Raw genomic sequence first — 20266 nt, forward strand, 5'->3', positions numbered from 1 at the left:
AACAAATATCAATTTAAATAAAAAGTGATTTAATAGAATAATATGTACATGTGGCATATCCCTTTGGTTGTCTGATAAGTTTGTATTATCCTGGTCATAGAAACTTTTCATACAGGTCTCTCTCCAATTAAGGACCATGTTTGGAACCGAGGTTTCTGTGGTCTTTAGCAGCTTTCGTTTCTAATGAATTAGAATAATAAACATAAAAGACATTTGTTAATTTGGCACCTCAGAAAATTGGTCTTTAATTAGAGGTGGTCTTTAACTGGAGGGTCTTTAGTTAGAGGCAGACCTGTATTTCATATCTATTAAAGCATCCCACAACACACTGTAGATTAAATATTCTGCTTTTCTTTCATATAATTTTTAGGCAGCACGCAAGGTGAGTTTTGCACTTTAAAAGTAGGAAGTAGTATTTGCAGTGTTTATATTAACTAGAGTGGAAAAAACTTCTGATTAAAGATATACTCTTAAAGCAAACAGTTTTTTTTAAATTGAATTTAATTAGTTATTATAAGTAAACTAGTGAAAAATTGCTCAACACACAGTATATCTTTAACACATTATTTTGCCTTTCCAAATAATAGCTCTGTAATTAAATGTAACTGTCATTTCATTATTGATTCGGAATATAGTAAATGTGTTTGATGACTGTTCACTCTAACTCCCAGATAATTTTATAATTATTAGCATTCACTGCATGTTTTTTTACTTATCTTCTACACCTCCTAACACTACTTCATTATACCTACTTTTGGTGCATTGATTCAATGTATTTCACAATTAACGCCGTAACTCATGCCCAGTCGAGACTGCCATTGACAATCACCAGACAGCGTCGTGTCATCTAACGATCATTTGGAGCTGAGTTAGTTGTGCTGTACAGTATTATGGCTGCATTATTAAAAATTCCTAGTTGTATTGAAATAAATACACGCTGCTGATAGGCCTATTTTATTTAGGTGTATTTTCACTCTACTACTGTATACATATTCCATATAAAATATATATGGCAAAGACAAGCCAAACCAGTCACTCGTCGCAAAAATCGATTTTGAGTTATTAATACAGTGTTAGAGAGTAAAATAATAGCTATAAAATGGTAAACAAATCATTCAAATCGGACATTTCCTTATGAAGTTACAAGCATTTAACCACACAGCTGTGTGGAAAAATATATGAGAAATTAACTATCAAAGTTTATGATTTCAGGCATTTCTCATGCATAAACTTTCTTTAAATCCTTAAAAATTATTGTTTTAACATTGAAAATGGGAAAAATAACAGCATAGAATGATGTGTAGATATATAAAAATTAGCTTAGTGCAATAAAATAGATTTTTTTAAATTTGACATTCCAGCATGTTTTGGCCATTTTCTCTGAAACACGATTTGCGATGAGTGACTGGTTTGGCTTGTCTTTGCCACATATAGGCATTATAATGTTTCCATGCACCTTTCAGAGAACTAATCCACTATATATCCATTGTGTTGTTTTATTGTTTACTCTATTAAAAGTTGTTACTAATAATAGCATGTTTCTTTATATTATTTATATAATTCTTTAGGAACAATTAAATTGTCAATATCAGTATAGCTAGAGACCACAGTGCAACTATGTATGCAAATTATACCAAGGAACTTCTAGATTTGATTGGCTGTCTAATTTTCATTTCGTTGTTCACGCTCTTATTAAAGAATGCAGTAAAGATTAAAGTTTATATTTAATTGACCCAAATATTTAATTAAAAAATTAAAAAAAACAGATTTTTGATTATTTAAAAACTGAGAGAAAGGTGAAAAACAGGGTGTTTATGCCCCTTTTGCTCAGTTTAAATATTCAAAAATCTATATCTCATTAAGCATTCCCAAGTTTTTCATCAATAACCTGTTTGTGGAGCCTGGCTTTAATGTGTTTTTGGATATATAGTATTTCTATTGGTAAATTTGCAATGAATAAATTTCTTGTATGTTTTGCAAAGCAATGCATCATTGTTAAAACATTGTTTACACATCATTTTTCACATGATCCATAGGCTCAACGGGCAGCTGAAAGGGACAGTGATGAATCTGAAGGGTCAGATGAAGATATGGACGATGATGATGAGGAGGACGATGACATTGAGGCACTGCTGGCTGAAGAATTTGAAGAAGAGGAGGAAGAGGAGGAGGAAGATGAAGAACTGGAGGAAGACGCCATTGACCGGTTAAAGAATGAGATTGGAGAGATGTATGATGAGGACACCAACAGATTGGTTTCACTGCAGGTAAATGTGCTCAAGTTCAAACATTGAATTGTCTATCTATTGAAATATAATTATTATTAGAACACATGTAAAGTTGAAGGTAGTCAAACCTACAGGTCTGGAGTTGCTCGTTCTGAGGCGTTGGGGCCAGACTGTGCAATGCTTTGAGGGGATCGCCACTCCTCTTCAAAGGCCTATTTACCTTCCTATCATAAGCCAGTACACATTTATACTCTTAGGTAGAGAGAGGCAAACACAGGTAATAAAGTGTTTTGCTCAAGGACGTAAGCAACCTGCACAGCAAGAGTTTTGAACCCCTCTGACATGTATGATAATATATAATCTCAAATATCTAGTGAAATAAAAAATGTGAACGCCAAAACTGCTGTAGTTGTTGTAAAAAGCCATCAGAGATGCTTAAATATAATAACTTAATTTACTAAAAGCATTTAGATTTCTCCATCTACAGTATTTGAATATAGAATGATATTATGTTCGAGTATCCTAACTTTTTGTTTTTTATAATTCTTTTCTTATAGGAAAATCTTGAGGAGCTGATGGTTCCCCGGATTGATATCAATGCAGGCCGGAAGCCACACATTGTAAGGTATACCCTTGAGCAGAACCTTAAGCCGGTCATAGACTATCGTCCAAGTTTGTTTGAGAGAGTTTACCCAATCAAAGAAAGCGTTGCTAAGAAGATGCTAGAGGTTGGCTATAAACATCCAAGTAGGTTTGGCAGATGGTGTCCAGTCAAGGTAGGCATTGTCTTTATATTGATTGATTGATTGATTGATTGATTTATTTATTTATTTTCCACATAATGAACAAAAAAAAAAACATATATATGATCAAACATATTCAAAAAATCAATGTGGATGGAGACCACAATAAGTTTAAGAAAAGCTTTAAGATGTGGCCACCATTAAAATAAAAATAAAATACAAAAACTGAAAACATAAACAGGTAGTCTGGTTTCTATTTTAATACATAAGGTAGAAGGCTTAATTACCATACATCGAGACCAGATATCGTTTGATATTAAGTTTAAAAGAAGAAAAATTGGGTAAAGATTTAAAAAAGGGGTCAAGGGAATTCCATAACTTAGGTCCATTATAAAATACAGATTTTTTTCTAAGAGAAGATATACATTTTTCTGTTGTAATATTGTTTTTTGAAAACCTGGTTGGATAGTTATGAATTTCAGACTGTTGGGTTGAGAATAATAGGGTAATATGGATTGGGAGTGTATTACTTATAAATCGATACATAAAATTATAGGTTTGTAGTTTGTTTAGATCAAATATATTAAGTGTATTATATTTATAAAATAAAGGTTTAGTGTGTGTAGTACGACTTGACCCTGAACAAATCCTGAGAGCACGTTTTTGTAATTTAAAAATACTATCAATACTCGAGACTTGTCCAGGGGCATAGGTATGTATGTTTATCAACTGTGGTGGCCCACGAGAGATTACAATAGTTAATATAGGGTAGGACTAAGGTATTGTATAATGATAAAAGTATATGTGGGGGAAAATCATTTTTTAACTTATTCATGACACCAATATTTCTGGAAATAATATTAAAAATTTTTTTACGATGAGGTTGCCTGGAAAGCTTGGAATCTAATGTTACACCAAGAAATTTTGTTTCACTGACCTGGTTAATAATATTATTATCTATTTTTAAAATATGATTATGGTCTTGTTTTGTTTTGTGATTAAAAAGAATAAAGTTAGTTTTATTAATGTTCAATGATAATTTATTTAATTTAAACCAGTTTGATACTTTGCTTAATTCAGTGTTAGTATATTACTATTAACCATTACTACTTTCGAAAGGACTTTTTGATTTGATTGTAACAAAATATTGTAATTGATATTATCAATAGTTCTCCATCATTGTCATCATCATTGCAGTCTCATCATCATCATTAAATCAAAAAGTCCTTTCGAAAGTAGTAATGGTTAATAGTAATCATCATCATCATATAGTGTCTTCATCAATCAATCAAATGAGAGGAATTATGGTGCCATTCTAATGGCATTAGCACTGCCTAAATATTCTTCCTCTCCATCATCATCATTATTATCCTCATCATCATTATTATATTACCCTTATCATAACTTCAACATCATCATTATCTCCATTTATATCATTACCATCATTATCGTCATCGTCTTCATTTTCTTATCATCATCATCATTATACTTGCTGTTATCACCACCATCACTTTAACGTCATCATTATCCCATCATACATATCATTATCATCACTACCAGCATCATCTTCATATTCATTATCATCACACCATCAATCTAATAATCATCATCATTATTGCCATTGTTGTTAACAGATTATTGACCTAATTAACCAATAATCTTATGCACAGTCTACAATCTTTTTCTACAGACAATGGAAGGTGATTGCATTCAGCCAATGCAGGGCCCAGGATTTACCACGTATCCAGTCATTTACCGCCAGCATATATATTTCTTATCAAGCATACGGGCACGGGAGCAGTTTATTGTCAATCCGTTGAAGTTTCTGAAGCAACCGTCACCAAAACCAGTGGTGCCAATTAAAATGGCCATCATAGGCCCACCGAAATGTGGAAAGACAACCTGTGAGTACAGTACACTGCTTCCATGAATAATTGAATAACTTGAAGCGTTACAAAGTTGATTTGCTCACAGGCGTGGACAAATACTTTCAGCAACATTCTTCTGAACATTCTTTGTATGATGAATGTTTAATATAATTTCGAATTGTATTTGTGTGGATGAATAAATGTTATATTGAATTGAATTAAATTGAATTGAAAATTCACTTCATGTAGGTGCACTTTCTTCTCTCTGCAACATAACAATGATGTCTTATCTTCTGAAATTTCAACGTCAGTGGCGGATTCAAGGGGCCATCTAGAGGTGCCATAGCCTCAAAATTTCTTACTTCCGCCCCAACCATAGTGGGGCCGAGGTGTATAGATCCTCCATCTGTGAAAGTACCTCTACGGGCCCCCTCTATTTTGAATTTCTGGATCCACCACTGAACATTAACCTATTGCAACTATTATGTCACTCTTTTCGTACCATGCTCTTTTTGTACCAATGATAACCTTTCTCCTGATTTTTTATTGTTGAACTTTTGTTTGCGACTATTATGCCAGTGGCAGAGATTTGTGCAGTACACCACAACAAGCACATGTTCCAAAGTTTACACGGGACCATGCCTTAAATTTCTCTTTCCTAAAAGATAATTACTCTAACCAGTATATCAGGAAAGCGACTTGAAAGATAGAACATCCAACGGCATGTACATAAGTCACCAATTTACTTTTGATGAGGTTAGGGTGTGAAGTAGTCTTTAGTTGTGAGAAAAAAATTACTTTGCAGTGACAGGGTTTGAACCCAGGACCCAGGGATTGGAAGGCAAACATCTTACCTCAGCACAACTACTTGTTCCCATCAGTTTTAACCAACTGTATGTTACTCTCACCCTAAACTGTAATACTGACAAACTGTAGATGTTTTTCTGTTTCAACTGTAGAAATTGTTGTTAAAAACTTATAACCTTCGTGTTACATATCCAATATAGATACCATTTTTACCTTCATTGAGCATGAGCTCTAGAAACAGTCAGCTGATTGATTAATAGATTTTTTTTAGCTCTACTGTTTCTATAATATACTGCCCTCATCAGAGCTTTCAAGATTACCAGAACTTGTTTTTTTAGTGGTTAAATTTGTAATTTTTAAAAATAAACCTTATTTTTTTTTTTAGTGGCCAATCGTTTCGTGTCTGAATATGGTATGTTACGGTTGTCAATGGGAGAAGCCCTGCGTTTCGTGCTCGACAAACAACCTGCAACGGAGCTTGCTAAGAAGCTAAATTCCCATCTTAGACAAGGAAAAGTTGTCCCAGATGAACTTGCAGTGCAGGCCCTAGAGGTATCACTCACAAATATGAGGTGTCATACAAGAGGGTGAGTGTAAACACAGTACATGCTGTTAGTATTTGCAACCTGTTCTTCTCTATTTACAGTATTATTTAGGTTAATTATTTTGAGGAACGATTCTTTCATTTGATACCTACTGTACTGTCAGTAGCAGGAAAACCCAACCAGGTACCCATTTAATATACTCAATGTAGATATAGTGCCTTGATCAAGGACATGCAAAGTGCAAAGCGAGAGATAGAAACCCAGACTGGAGGTTGGGAAACCTCCAAATTGTATGCTTGTATTTGATAATTCTATTTAGTTCAGCATTAGGTAAAACCAAAAATATATGTTGTGTTGCCCTCTGCAACAGACCAAATATTTTTTTTTTAATCGGGTCGGCAAATTTTTTATTTTTTTAAATTTTCTTCCTTTCACTCAAGTACAAATTCGAGAAATACCGCATTTAATACATTTAGAACATAAATCTCAAACAGACATATATTTTTACCAAAATCGGGCCGTAGATGCACGTGTAAAATCAGTAAAATAGAAGGCATAAGTTTGAGTACCGCGTGCAACGACGATGTATGTACACAATATCAGATCTCTCATGCTGATCTGTCAAGCCACAACCAGATATAGGCCTAGCATATTCTTTACTAGTGTACAACTAGTGGTTGCTTGAAACAAAAATCGTATTCAGTACCTTACAGTATATACGACAATAAGTAAAAACAGGCTTAGGTCTAGCCATTGCTTTAAAGCTGGTACAAAGCTGGACATTTTCGGCTCCGTTAATGCTTTAGGCTAAATATTTTTTTTTTTTCCTCGAAGTTTACTTCGATTGTATTACATAGAGGGCGCTTGTTTGGAAACTTTTCATAGCCATAGTATGGTTTTGCTCGACCTGCCCGAGGGTGATCGTGTGGATTGGATACACAAATTATTTTATGTTTCGAAGCCAAATAAATATTTCTTTATACTGATTTATTTTTGTTAAATTTACTTTAATATACACTTGGTTAGTAATAGTATTTATTCCGCCATTACTTTATATATTTTTTGTTGGCAAGCTTATACTTTAATAAAAGAAAAAGAAAAAAAAATCCGACCGACGATCTCAATTTTTTCCATTTAAGGGCAACACAACATTTTTTTTTTTTTTGGGCCTTATCATAGGAATATATATATATATATATAAGTGTAAGATTACTTTCTCAAAACTAACATTTTTTTGTGTGTTTTAAAAGAAATGCTAGGTTCAAAAACATTTTCTGTATTTTTATTTTATCCAGATACATTCTTGATGGCTACCCACTCACAAAGAGACAAGTAGATTTGATGACTGAAATGAATATCATACCTGTAGTTGTACTAGAGCTGGAGGTTGACAGTAGAGAGGTTATGGTGTGGGGAATGAAGGACAGGTACTCACCTGACAGGTAAGTCCATCGGTCAAAGTTCAGTGTTGGTCAGTGGTCACACAAGCCACAGCTTCGTCAATATCATTAAATATTGTGTATATTTGTGAATGATGTAACAACAACAGCAACAATTTTGATAATAATAATAATAAAATTAATAATAATAATAATAATAATTATAATAATAATAATAATAATTATAATAATAATAATAATAATTATAATAATAATAATAATAATTATAATAATAATAGCAAGAGCACTCAATAGAGCATATCTCCACCCACCGCCAATCTCTTCTATTAAAAATTCCTCAGAAAACCTAACAACCCCTGTAACTGGATTAAATATGTGCAGCTGTTTTTGCGATATATTAAACACAAGAAACATGAAGTACCTAAAAATCGTGACCAATACTTGATAATTTCTTCCTAGTAAACTTGGTTAAACTTTTGCGTAAGTTTCATTCATATCATTGATTAGTTTTTTAATCTAGGACAAATTACTTTAAATGGTCCTCACATCGACACCCTAATCCAGACAGTCACCAAAATTTAATCATTTCTTCATTGAGTTATACCTAACACTCCCTGTTATTTTCAATTATGTTTGTGCAGCCATTTTTTGAGATATTTCGAACACACACAAAAAAAAAATACTAACAGCAAAGCGTTACACACATAAACATTACAAAACGAAAACGTATCTCCTGGCGGAGATGATGATAATAATAATAATAATAATATTAATAATAATAATAATAACAACAACAAGTGATAGTAATGGATATTTTGCTAATATCTGCCCCTTGGACATTGTTAAAACATTTGTGGGACAAATGTGTGCTTGTTGGACACACTTTTATTCCTGGCCATGTTTGAATGGACACTTGGTAAGTTTGATTAGCACTCTGGAAAAGTTTATTGTATTAGTAATAATAGTAATGTTTAACTTATATAATAATAATAATAATAATAATAATAATAATAATAATAATAATGTTAGTCTTATAGAGCACTTAATGCAAAACAATGATTCTTTGCGCTTTACACAAAAGAAACTTGAGAAATGGAATGACACCATGAAATATCTTAACAAAACAAAAAATGAAACTAAGGAACCATTTTCACCGCTCTGTTCTCCAGCACTTCGAAGCTCCCATAATTGAGAGCTCGCCGGAACATAACTCCCAGGAGCTCGAGTGAAAATGGCAGCTTTCCAAAAAGACCACTAAGCTTCATATTATTTCCTCAATCATTGGGTGGAGAAAGACAACCAATACACAGAGACACGAATGAAACACACAGCTAGGATTGAACCTCAACTTCAAGGTTGAGAATCAGACCTGCAACTGCTGTGCCAAACTGCTCCTAATTGCATCATTATTCTGATTTTACTTTTGTTGCTTTTTATTCATTTGCTGTCCACAGATCGCTTCCTCTTCACGACAGTGCTCAGATCCTAGCCATACGGATAGCAAGCTGGCAGAAAGAGATCACTGCTGTCCGAGAATGGTACAAGGAACAGCACCGGAACTGGGTGATGGTGAACGGACAACAGTCCAAGTGGAAAGTGTGGGAAATGGCAAAGGCCGAAGCACACAGAAGTGTTAGACAGATTCAAACATACCTGCAAAGATTATCAGAAGGTTTGTCATGCTTGCAGCCAGTGGTTAACATGTTGACTGCCAGACCTTTTTTAGGCTTCCCATGTGCTAGAACAAGTTTACATGTACAAACATACTTTTTTGAAATTTTATCTAGTCATATATCATCAAAATAGTATGTCTTATAAATTGGTAGGAAAATATTAGGGGATGAGTAAACTCGTAGCCAGCACTTGGACAGTACTTTTTATTGCCTCTGCCAAGTGCGAGTTTTCTTGTCCGCTTTTTGCATGGGTTGGCATATGTTCAGAGGGCACCCCCACTCATGCAATCGAGTGTACTACTGGCAAAGTTATTTGTACGTAATATCGTCTAGGTGTATCTTTCAAACTACCAGCCGTTAAGTCTGTGGTTCTACAATATATAACAATGAAATATAAACGCTAGAATGTTAACCGATTTTAACGAGTATAATCGTCTCTAGCACCCTCAGCAACACCATGTGGAACGAATATACTCGTCTCTGGCAGCAAACAAGTTAACTTCTGGTAGTGTGAATGTTCTTCACCATACTAGTACGGTATATACATGAACACAAATACAATAGTCCTTAGATTTGTGTGAGTGGTTCAAAGTTCTCACAGTAGTTTGAACACAGGAAGCAACATAGAAAGTGTTCCTAAATTGATCTGATTCTAAAAATGTCCCCAAGTTAAATAATACCCAGGCCTCTACGGAAACCTAAACTTCAAATCAAATCTTTTTCTCATCGGTGTTGTGCACCTGTTTGATTTTCCAGCATAATTTTTGCCAGAATGAAATACTTGCAGGTTGATAAGAGTTTAGTTCTCAAACTATGCTCTTTGTTATTTGCTGGCCACTAACTCTATGCTGTTATCTGATATTCATATTGTCTATAGTGTGGTTATTCCATATAATAGGGATAGTTACATTTAGCCCTACAATATCAGTACCAACATTACTAAAATCTAATATTGTTTTTTCAGGAAAAGCTGCCTCTATCGCAGACATGTGCATAACACCAAAAGAATGCCTAGCCCGACTTGGTATCTTCCAACAATACTGCCCGGTGAGCCTGGCAAACAAAGGCGAACTTGTAGACTGTTCTACGAATCCCACCCTAGAATTCACAGCAGAATTTCGTGGTAGGTACTACAAGATGGAAAATGCTGAAAAGTTAGCAGAGTTCCTGGAAAACCCTGAGAAGTATGTTCCACCACTTGCCCCACGGAAACTGCCTCCGTCTGAAATGCTCCCGAGACGCAGAACTGCCATGGATGCTAAGAGCATGTTCCCAATTCAGATTGAGTTACAGGGGTATTGTCCAGTTACATTTCTAGATGGGAAGCTTAGGTAAGTTTGTGTATTACTGGAACTTAATGACAGGTTAGAGTATTTTTGTTGATGGACAAAAAATTAAGATAAAAAATAATGATAGTTAATAACGTTCATCAAAAACAGACCTAGGAAACGCAAGGCATTTTGTATGCAGAGGCATCATGAAATTCTGCAATATCCTAGAGCCATATACACGTGCTTAGATCATGCTCTGCGTCCCGTGTTTACAACATAAGTTCACTCTAAGCTTGTCTATGACATACAGCTAAATCTCAAAGATTCCAGGACACTTTGCCACTGCAAACATACAGGGGTTTTAGGCTTTCTCCAGCCAATAAAATACAATTGTATCATCATAGTACAGTTTTTTTAACCATTGTTTCACTTTCTATTAGGTATGAGGCGATTGTTCCCGGCAATCCAGAATTGATTGTAGAATACCGAGGCAACCTTTACTGTTTTGTTACAGAGGAGAAACTTCAAAAGTTCCTTCGGTAAAGATGAATTTATATTTTCAATACATTATATAGGATTCTATTACACAAATAAATAAATGTAATGTCATATGTATTTATTAAATAGAAAAAAGGTCACATCAGCTTTATCAACAGAATAAACCAAATTTATAATCAGTTCAAATCAGATCACTTTTTTTACAACCTTTGTACAAGTTGAAATAATGTACTGTAGTTACAAAACATAATATATAAATTTCAATAGAAAACTCTTACTTAAAATATCATAAAATGTATATTTCTGAATGTTGATTAGTTATCCAAGGTTAATTCTATTTTTTTTTAAAGTTTGGAATATTGAGACGGTTGACCACTAATAGTGTCTGCTTGCCCTGCAGTTAACACTACTTTAATAATTATTAACCAAAACCATTTTGAGATTAACCACAGCCATTTTGTAAAATCTCGACAGAACCCCTGAGAAGTACTATAACTTGAAGTTACCGCACAAGCTACCGCCTAAACAGGACCCATTGCTGGTTACATCATTGCCAATGCTAGGCTACATGGAACAGACTCTATCTACAGCTATTACCAAAAGTCTGACTGCTGTAGGGTGCTTTAAGCCTAAATATCCATTTGTTAGTGCTTCACGATCAGCACTGCTCTATGTCGCATACCACCTTAAAGGTAGGATATGATTTTCATATTGTTTTTATATATTAAAGGTGTTCTCCTTCACAGCAAAACTCCTTGATAACTGGGAATGGTTGTAACATTGGATTAGATTGGTCTGTTTTGTGATGCATAAACCAGGGGGAAATCCCTTGCTCTTTTCAGATACATCAAGTACATAAGTACAATTACATGAGTGAAGTACTAGCTCTGTATTTTTTATTGCATCAAGATTTGTTTTAATCACCACTGCGACAGTTTGGTTTTTTTTTTTTTTTAAGTAGTGTTATCTTGTTTGATGTTTTGAATTTAGGCATTTTTCATTAGAACAAAATGAGTTCCAAAGTTCCCTGAGCAAATGAAAAAAATGATGATTGATTGATTCAATTGATTGCTTGATTGGCAGTAGTGAATTCATCAACACCATAGTACATTTCCTCTTAAGGAATAATAATTGTTATGACTAAAGAAGCTTATCTTATTATTATTTAGAAGCCATACTATTATGCTTAACCTTTGTTCAAGGCCCTAATTTTAGGTTACCCACTCTTTATTGCGCTTATTGCGCGCCATACCTAATTTATTTGGCATCCCATACTCGATTTCTTTTTTTTTTGGTCGTAAAATTAACTTACTTGTTGGTGCCGCTGTTCAGAAAGAGAAAAAATAATATAATAAGGACTTGTGGCTAGTCTATTTTACGCCTTGCATACCAGACAAACTGGCATCATAATATTATCTGCCTGCCATAAAAGTTAGAATTAGAAAATTAGAATTTGTGTTTACATAAAATAAAATGCAGTGATCTGAATTCAACATAGGGAGATATCCCAAACCTTGCTCTCTGGTGATGCTGATGCTGTCAAGCCTCTATTCATACTTGTCTGAATGATTGATACTTTTAATGAACATGTCAACTGGTCATTCACATCACATGGCTAAGCTTAGTGCCAGATGCTTATTTTGATGTCATAAAAAATAATGCCCAATGTGTGTTGACATATGATGGACCTTAGTTCAGCCTTTGATATAGTGAAAATAAAGCCACTGCAAAAGACTATGATTTTCCAGAGAACTGTTGGAAGTTGACCACTAAAAAGTTGTTCAGAACCTTTCTTTTGTCCTGTTCCTTAAAGGGAATTGAGGTGGGATCATAACCCCTGTTAATCCGAGGGTTATCCATGGTACAGGTGAGATTTAATAATAGTTTTGATGATTTAAGCCAATTCCAAGATGTCAGTCAATGGTATCATTTGAAAGTGTTGAAAAGTGTAGTAGTAAATTGTTGTTGATAGTAAACAGGTTGGCTAAAGGTGGATAAGGTTTACCATCAACCTGTTAATGTGTTTGGCCTACTGTTTAAACCCTTTGTAGTTTTAACGTGTGTGTTTGGGTGAGGCTAGTGTGGGTATGTGTAGGTGGGTATATAATACATATGTGACCTTTTTTTCTAAGTTTTTCGATAAAACTTAATACTTTCTGAAAACTTCACAAAATGTATGTTATTTTAATTATCCGATGTATAAATTTACAAGGTACAAAATACAAACACGATATACGCTACAACAGAGTGCCACACCATCATCAGGGTCATAACAAAGATTGCCAGTGGTCCATCCAAAATGACCAACTGGGGCTTGGAAAGGCTGCCTAGATTCTCTATCTCCACAAAATAACAACAATTTGTATTTACTGTTGCAAATTTAATGTCCAAATACTGACCTTACAATAGATTACTGGTTGAAATATAACTTTATTACAGAAAATAACAAATTTTTTGTTTGGAGCTTTCCCAATTTTTGGGTGGGGGTGTGCTCATGATTTTTTGATTGTTCTCTGGGTACTGGGTTTGAAGAACATAGACATACCATTTATTTTCCTATAGTAGTTTAGTTCCATGCTGGTACATTTGTTCCTATAATTAAAGCTGAGGCACATAGATATGTACCTGTAGGCCAACATTATCTTATCAGTTTAAAATGAATATTAATATCTTATTACATCATCTGGAAAAGCTCAGAGCATGATGTTCTGATATCATAAAACAATGTGAAGATATTTATTTCATCACTTAATTTGTTTCCATCAATGTATTCTGTTTGTTTATGGATGAACTGGCTCTCACATTTTTTGCATGCCTCAGGCAAACTCAGCTTATGAAGCAGATATTAATTGATCTGTGTGGATTATTTCTTTTAATTTTGATTAGTTCAAATGCAAGTTAAACAAATATGTTAATGATATTTAATTGTTCTATATTGTTTATCATTAGTATTATTCTATTATTATTATTATTATTATTATTATTATTATTATCCATATATATTTGTTTTTTTTTTCTGGGAGCAGCACATCTCTAAGATGACAGTGGGTCCGCTTTTGCTGCTCCCTGGCTCACCTGATTATTCTTCCTTTGTGAATTTGATTTTTTTTTTTGTATTTGTAATGCTTTATATTGTTAATTGTTTTGCCAGAATGAATAAAATAATAAAAATAATAATTATCAGGGTTAGCGCCAGGATTTTTATTTTGAGTGGGGTTGGTCTGACGTTCAAAATCTCTCGGGAATGGTCCAGGGAAACTATGTCAATTAAGGGGTTTTAAAGGCTTATGAAATTGATTTTAGAGTTAAAAAATATGTAAAAAATAAACCTAATATCTAGGGCCTCTTAGGCCTATATCCTACAATATAATAAGCCTTTGAAATCATGTACGGTCAGGAATTTAAGGTCAAATTATGAAACGTGGTATGCTTGGCACCTTGACTTCTGATGATATAGTATGCAAAATGTATTACAAACACGAAAATTATAATAATTGGCTATTATATTTGTTATTATAAAACTTTTGGTACACTGTCATTCTAAGCCGCTCTGCATCTCTCTGCCATTTTTCCTTCTTCCTGATTCTTCTTAGTATATCGTATAAAGAATAATATACTGACATTATATTTGTAATTGTGTAATACACTTTGATGAAGTTGCATTGCATACATGCCAGCACTCCCATTTTGGCCTGGAGACTCCGTTTTGGTGACCTGTCTCCTGGCCATTTTTTTTTCTCATGTTTTCTCACACGCTCTCCCGGTTTACAAAGAAAATTGTATAGGCGTACTGATCTTAATTGTATTGTCTTGTTTGCAATGAAATACTTCGAAAAACCTTAATGAAACTTTCAATGTTTTGCTCGGCGACAACATAGCAAAGTCACGCTGGACTTGCATACACAGGATCATGATTACAAGGTGTCTAGTCAGTAAAGACTATAAGTGTAAGAATCATGTGATTTACCCTTATGATACATTGATTAGCTAAAACTTCCAGGGGTTAAACCCCATGGACCCCCATGTAATGGGGAGATCCCCTCTCCAACCACCCCACCCCCAAGACCAAGGCCCTCGGTGACGCTTCGTCCAAATTCTCTAATTTTTACTTTGGTGTACTTTTACTTTGGAACAGCCGTACAGGCAAGTTTATACAGCTTTGAGAACTGTGATGACCTTGAATATTATTTTATTTTTAGTTCATCAAACAAAACAGTATTAAATACATTTGATATCTGTTGGTTGTTATAAGGAGGTAACTTGCTTACAGATTACATCCCAGATCCGGATGAATGCTCTGGATAAATCCATGTTCACTGCATCGGTTTAGGTGATCAATTAGCCTGTGATCCCAATTGGTCTGCTTATTTGTGAACCAGACCAATCTTTGTCCACTGTTCCGACAATAGATAACGTTTAAAAGATAATTTTTATTTTCAAAAATTGTTGTAACAACCATGATATGATAATTTTTTCTTTTAGCTTACAACCCCAAAAGCTCAGAGTATGTCCGAAAGAAGTTTAAGAAGAAACTGATGCAATTCGAAGAGCAGTGTGAACTGATTAGGTATTTAGGAGACAATATGACCTTAAAATACCGTGACCCTGGCACCCGACCAATAGATTTTGACCACAAAATGAACACCTTTTTGAATTTAAGAGGCACAGAGCCTACCCCTACCTGGCTCATGTAAACTAACTGTTGTGTATATAAGTATATGATAACAAAATATCCAAATGTTTGCAGATGAAACAAGCAATCCACCCATTACTAATATCAAATGATTAAAAATATAGTGATGTTATTACAAATGGAATATAAACATATATTCTGTACTTTTTTTAAAAAAATGTTTAAAAAAAATTTAAATTTTATCATCTATGTTGTATAATATTTGTGTTCACATTATCCGTCCAATAAATATCTATCCTGCTCAGAATATATACATTAGTCTTTAATTTATTTAAATTATATTTTTGAGAGACTTACAGGTTATAGTTTAGTTAAAAATCAGAATTTTTTAAAAATTTAACCACTTGTATAACAACCTATACAGTATTTTTCTTATACCATATGTATTTAATAGGTTTACTGTATTTCTAGTAATAATTCACACAAACACCCAAGCAGGCTGTATTTGACATTGTTAGCTCCTCTTAACTTCATAATGAAAACTTTTCATAAAGAGAACTTTTATTTATAATTATGTATGAGAATTCATATTTATGTATGGTTGTTCTGTGTTTTTCAAAGTAATCCAGTTATTGTCACTTTTGAAGTTAGTACTTTGATTCACCTGCTATCCACATTAGTATCTAGGACTACAAATAGGTGCGGTACCTGATAGGGTGTTGTTGCATTGAACGTGTTTGTCAATACCTAGTGCATTGCATTGTAATACTGCAGAATAATAAAATATGAATATGCCCCTGTAACTGTTTTTGTACCGGTATTCATATTTTATTAACAAATGAATATAGAAATGGGAAAATTGATGGGAACATTTCCCTAAGATTAACTTATCTGTACAAGTTATCTTTAAAGAACTGTTTCATATTCCAATCCAGTTTCGTTATATATTTAAACATTTTTTACTGTTATCTTTCAGCATCTATGTCAAAGCACTAACACATAGCCTTGATTGGTATGACCATAATATAAAATTACCAATGTCTTGACCATGCCTTTACTGAATTATAGACATACAGTATTATGTCAACACTGTCTATACAAATTAGGGATGTTTTTCGGTAACATCTGCTTGTCATATTGCTTTATGTATTATATGTATTAAGTACTACTACTGTACCATAAAGTTATATCCATCCAACAAATATACAGCTGCAATGTATGTAAATATTGACTGATGTATTTAAAGAGTTATTCCAATGATGATTTCTGTATATAAAATTGATTATTTGCATTGAAGTGTTTATCGATAGAAGTTATTAAAAAAACTTTCAGTCATTCATCGTACTCAGTTTCAGTATTTTCTATTGTCATATTACTTGTGAGCAGTTTTCAAGAGCAGAAATATTTCACTCAAAAGAAAAATGGTTTAGTTTTCTTTGGTGTAAAATACGTCAAGAAAAACTCCAGTAAATAATTACTCAGTGGGGTCCTTCTTGGTAGTGAATTGGCTGTACACCAGAGACAAATCCCCTGCTGTTTTACAAAACACACATACACTTCTTATTCTTATTATTTTTATTTAAAAAAAAAACAAAAAAAAGAAACATGAAGAGTACACAGAAAAACCATCCAACTGAGTTAGCTGGAAGGAAGGACAAAAGCGAACCTTGTCGCTGTAACTAAAAGTCAGTGTTTCCGACTCATCCACTTGACATGAGATTAAACACCAATGACTTGATTACTGTGCCAGGTGAGGTATTACACTTCCATTTCAGCCCTCAAACTAAAATACAAAAAGAGACAAAATATATGAGCTCTAATAAAAAAGAAGAACTACAAAGCCTGCCAGGAAAATTTGTACAATTCAAACAAACCACAATAAAATTGATCAAAGAATAAAGTATTTAGTGTACATCAAATTTCATAAAAATCTATAAACAAAAGTACTTTTTAAATATAAAGCCTAAGATAAAAATAGATGCTTATAGAAGAACAGTTAAATGTTAAACGTTTTAACAAGGAGAACCACCCAACCGGTATGTTATTATAGTTTTGATATTAAGTTTGTTATTTTTATTATACTGTAGTTATCTTTTATGATTTTCATTGCAGTACAGTATTTTATACCCTTAGTGATAAATGAGTTTATTGGTTGATGGAATTGAACCAGAATTACGAAGTCTAAAATAATCTTTACGGTTCATCGCTACCAATAGTAACTTCTGTAGTTGCTACGGATATTTTGCTTAATTACGACGTACAGAAATACTGTATACAAAAATGCTACGGAAAATGTATCATAGACCAAGACCCATAAGTCCAGAGCAAATGACTTTTCCATCAGGATCTTTAGTTATGTCCCTAGACGTTGATTTCATTTATTTGATATCAACTAAACAACATCACAAAACCGCAACAGATAAACGGAATACATTGAAACAAAATTAAGAATACTACTAGTCATCCTTGTTGATATATGGGATAAACCCTCAAACCCCTACACAGGATTTATTTCCAGAGGGCTTCCAATACACACAAAACAGGGGACAAAAAGAAAAAAGCAAATAAATATTCATTCAAAAAACCCACATGAGGGAAAAGTGGCAAAAATCGATGATCGTACTGTGCAATTAAAATTATCATTAGTTATTTATTAATTTTCTTCACTTGTTAATTGACCAATGAGGGAAGGCATGAAGGCATGGCAAGAGATCAGGGGTGGCGCCAGCGGGGGCCGGGGGACAGGCCCCCTCCCCCGTCGGGGAGAAAAAGCACAATTCATTGGGGAGAAAAAAAAATATATGTATTTTCTACATATTAGTAGACTTTAAAATTAAAAACCCCCAAATCGTCCAAAAAATCGCCCTGGACCACTTTCGGAATCTTTCGATCGAAGCTCGACTATACCCACTTTACATTCTTGGGGGTAAATCTGACCCCTCGTCGGGGCAATCGCCCCCCCCCCCCCAAAAAAACCCTCCCCCAGGAAAATCCTGCCGCCACCGCTGCAAGAGATGATCTTTTACCCGAATTTTGAAGGTAATGTAATTAGAAATGATTTTTTTTAGTCCGGCCTGCTGTTCCAATCATGGATTCCGGAATAGTAGAAAGTACATGGAGATTTTAAACATATGTTCAATCCTGTACCTTTTGTTTGGAAGTCCGAAGCAGTTAGAGTCCTACCTGTAATTTAAGCAACCCATATTTTGCACTCAAAACAAATTATTAGGTGCCATGGAAATTTTGTATTTACTACGGATATTTGAAGACTTGCTTATACTGAAATGCATTTTACTAACTTAAGTAGTCTGTAATTGTAGTCTTTATGCCTAGCTTTGCCTTTTTATTTTATAATTCGTAAGCCTAAAATGGCTAACAATTGTCCTTATAAAACACACTCGAAGTGTGTGTCATGTTGGAGCAAGAGAATAATCATATTAGATGCCCCAGTAACAACTCCCCAGAATCAATAATGCTATGTGGACACTGAAAACAACATGAGGGCATTGATTATTTTATTCAGATGACATCGCATTCATCTCGATCAGTGAAAACAACTACATAACTTTATTTCTGATAATCGATGCTTAAACATATCGTGGCAGAATGTCAGATTGCTTGTCATCACAATACGCATATGGTACGTCAAATGACCTATTAAGTAGAACATGTAAAAAATCAATAACAATAGTAAAACTTCAACACAAGAAAACATGAGAAAGGTGGCAAATATTACATTTTACTGAATTCATATTATAAAATTTCATTGGCGTTTTTTTTTTTTTTTTTTTTAAATATGAATGTTTTTGCTGTTTGCTCTGCTTTGTGTCTCTTTTGTAACTTGTTTGTTGTGATCAGGACTCCCCTGAAAATCTGCCTTGCTGAGTGGGAGACAATTCCTTTTGAAATATTAATATACGAAACGAAACGAACATGCATTGTAAATTATTGTTATAAATTTGTTCTATAAAACAAAAAGACAGTAACTCCAAAAAGAGACAGAGACATTTTGAGATTCAACGTTTCGATCTATTTGAACATTTTCAAGAATACTGGTGAGAAAATCTCACCCATCCATATATATTTACAATATTTACAGAAGTATAACACAAAGCAAATAAAAACCAACCAATGAGAATAAAATCAATGTTGAAAAATCACAATTTGTTCTAATTCTACTGTAACTGATTCAATGTCAATAAAATTATAAGGAATGTATGTCGACACCTTTTTAAGGAATGTATGTTGTCACCTTTTTCATGGTTCCTTGTGTTGAAGTTTTACTATCGTTATTGATTTTTTACTTGTTCTACTTTATAGGTCATTTGACGTACCATATGCGTATTGTGAATGACAAGTAATCTGACATTCTGCCACGATATGTTGCCACGATATGTTATAGCATCAATTATCAGAAATAAAGTTATGTAGTTGTTTTCAGTGATCGAGATGAATGTGATGTCATCTGAATCTGTAAAAAAGTGTCGACATACCCATCCATATATATTTACAATATTTACAGAAGTATAACAGAAAGCAAGTCACTAAAGCTGTCTCTTATACACATCTAGATGTGTATAAGAGTCAGCCCCTCGTCGGG

General features: G+C 33.8%; 1 protein-coding gene across 14 annotated transcripts in view; it reads left to right on the forward strand.

Moving 5' to 3' along the window:
- Positions 1-17010, forward strand: part of LOC117123297 (adenylate kinase 9-like) — a 53858-nt gene extending 36848 nt beyond the window's left edge. For 12 of the 14 annotated variants that reach the window (XM_033269172.1, XM_033269167.1, XM_033269171.1 and 9 more), the window contains 11 exons: positions 371-382; positions 2037-2267; positions 2786-3004; positions 4662-4875; positions 6032-6233; positions 7487-7633; positions 9046-9263; positions 10229-10595; positions 10976-11074; positions 11508-11725; positions 15516-15727. In XM_033269172.1, coding sequence (XP_033125063.1) covers positions 371-382; positions 2037-2267; positions 2786-3004; positions 4662-4875; positions 6032-6233; positions 7487-7633; positions 9046-9263; positions 10229-10595; positions 10976-11074; positions 11508-11725; positions 15516-15727 — 2139 coding nt within the window. Of the gene's footprint in view, positions 1-370; positions 383-2036; positions 2268-2785; positions 3005-4661; positions 4876-6031; positions 6234-7486; positions 7634-9045; positions 9264-10228; positions 10596-10975; positions 11075-11507; positions 11726-15515 lie in introns of all 14 variants that reach the window. The other 2 variants (XM_033269165.1, XM_033269168.1) reach the window with 2 other exon arrangements.
- The last annotated feature ends 3256 nt before the right edge of the window (positions 17011-20266 follow it).

Source organism: Anneissia japonica, unplaced genomic scaffold (assembly GCF_011630105.1).
Source record: "Anneissia japonica isolate Jap-2015-1 unplaced genomic scaffold, ASM1163010v1 scaffold287741_len385558_cov193, whole genome shotgun sequence".
In the NCBI taxonomy this organism is placed as follows: Eukaryota; Metazoa; Echinodermata; class Crinoidea; order Comatulida; family Comatulidae; genus Anneissia; species Anneissia japonica.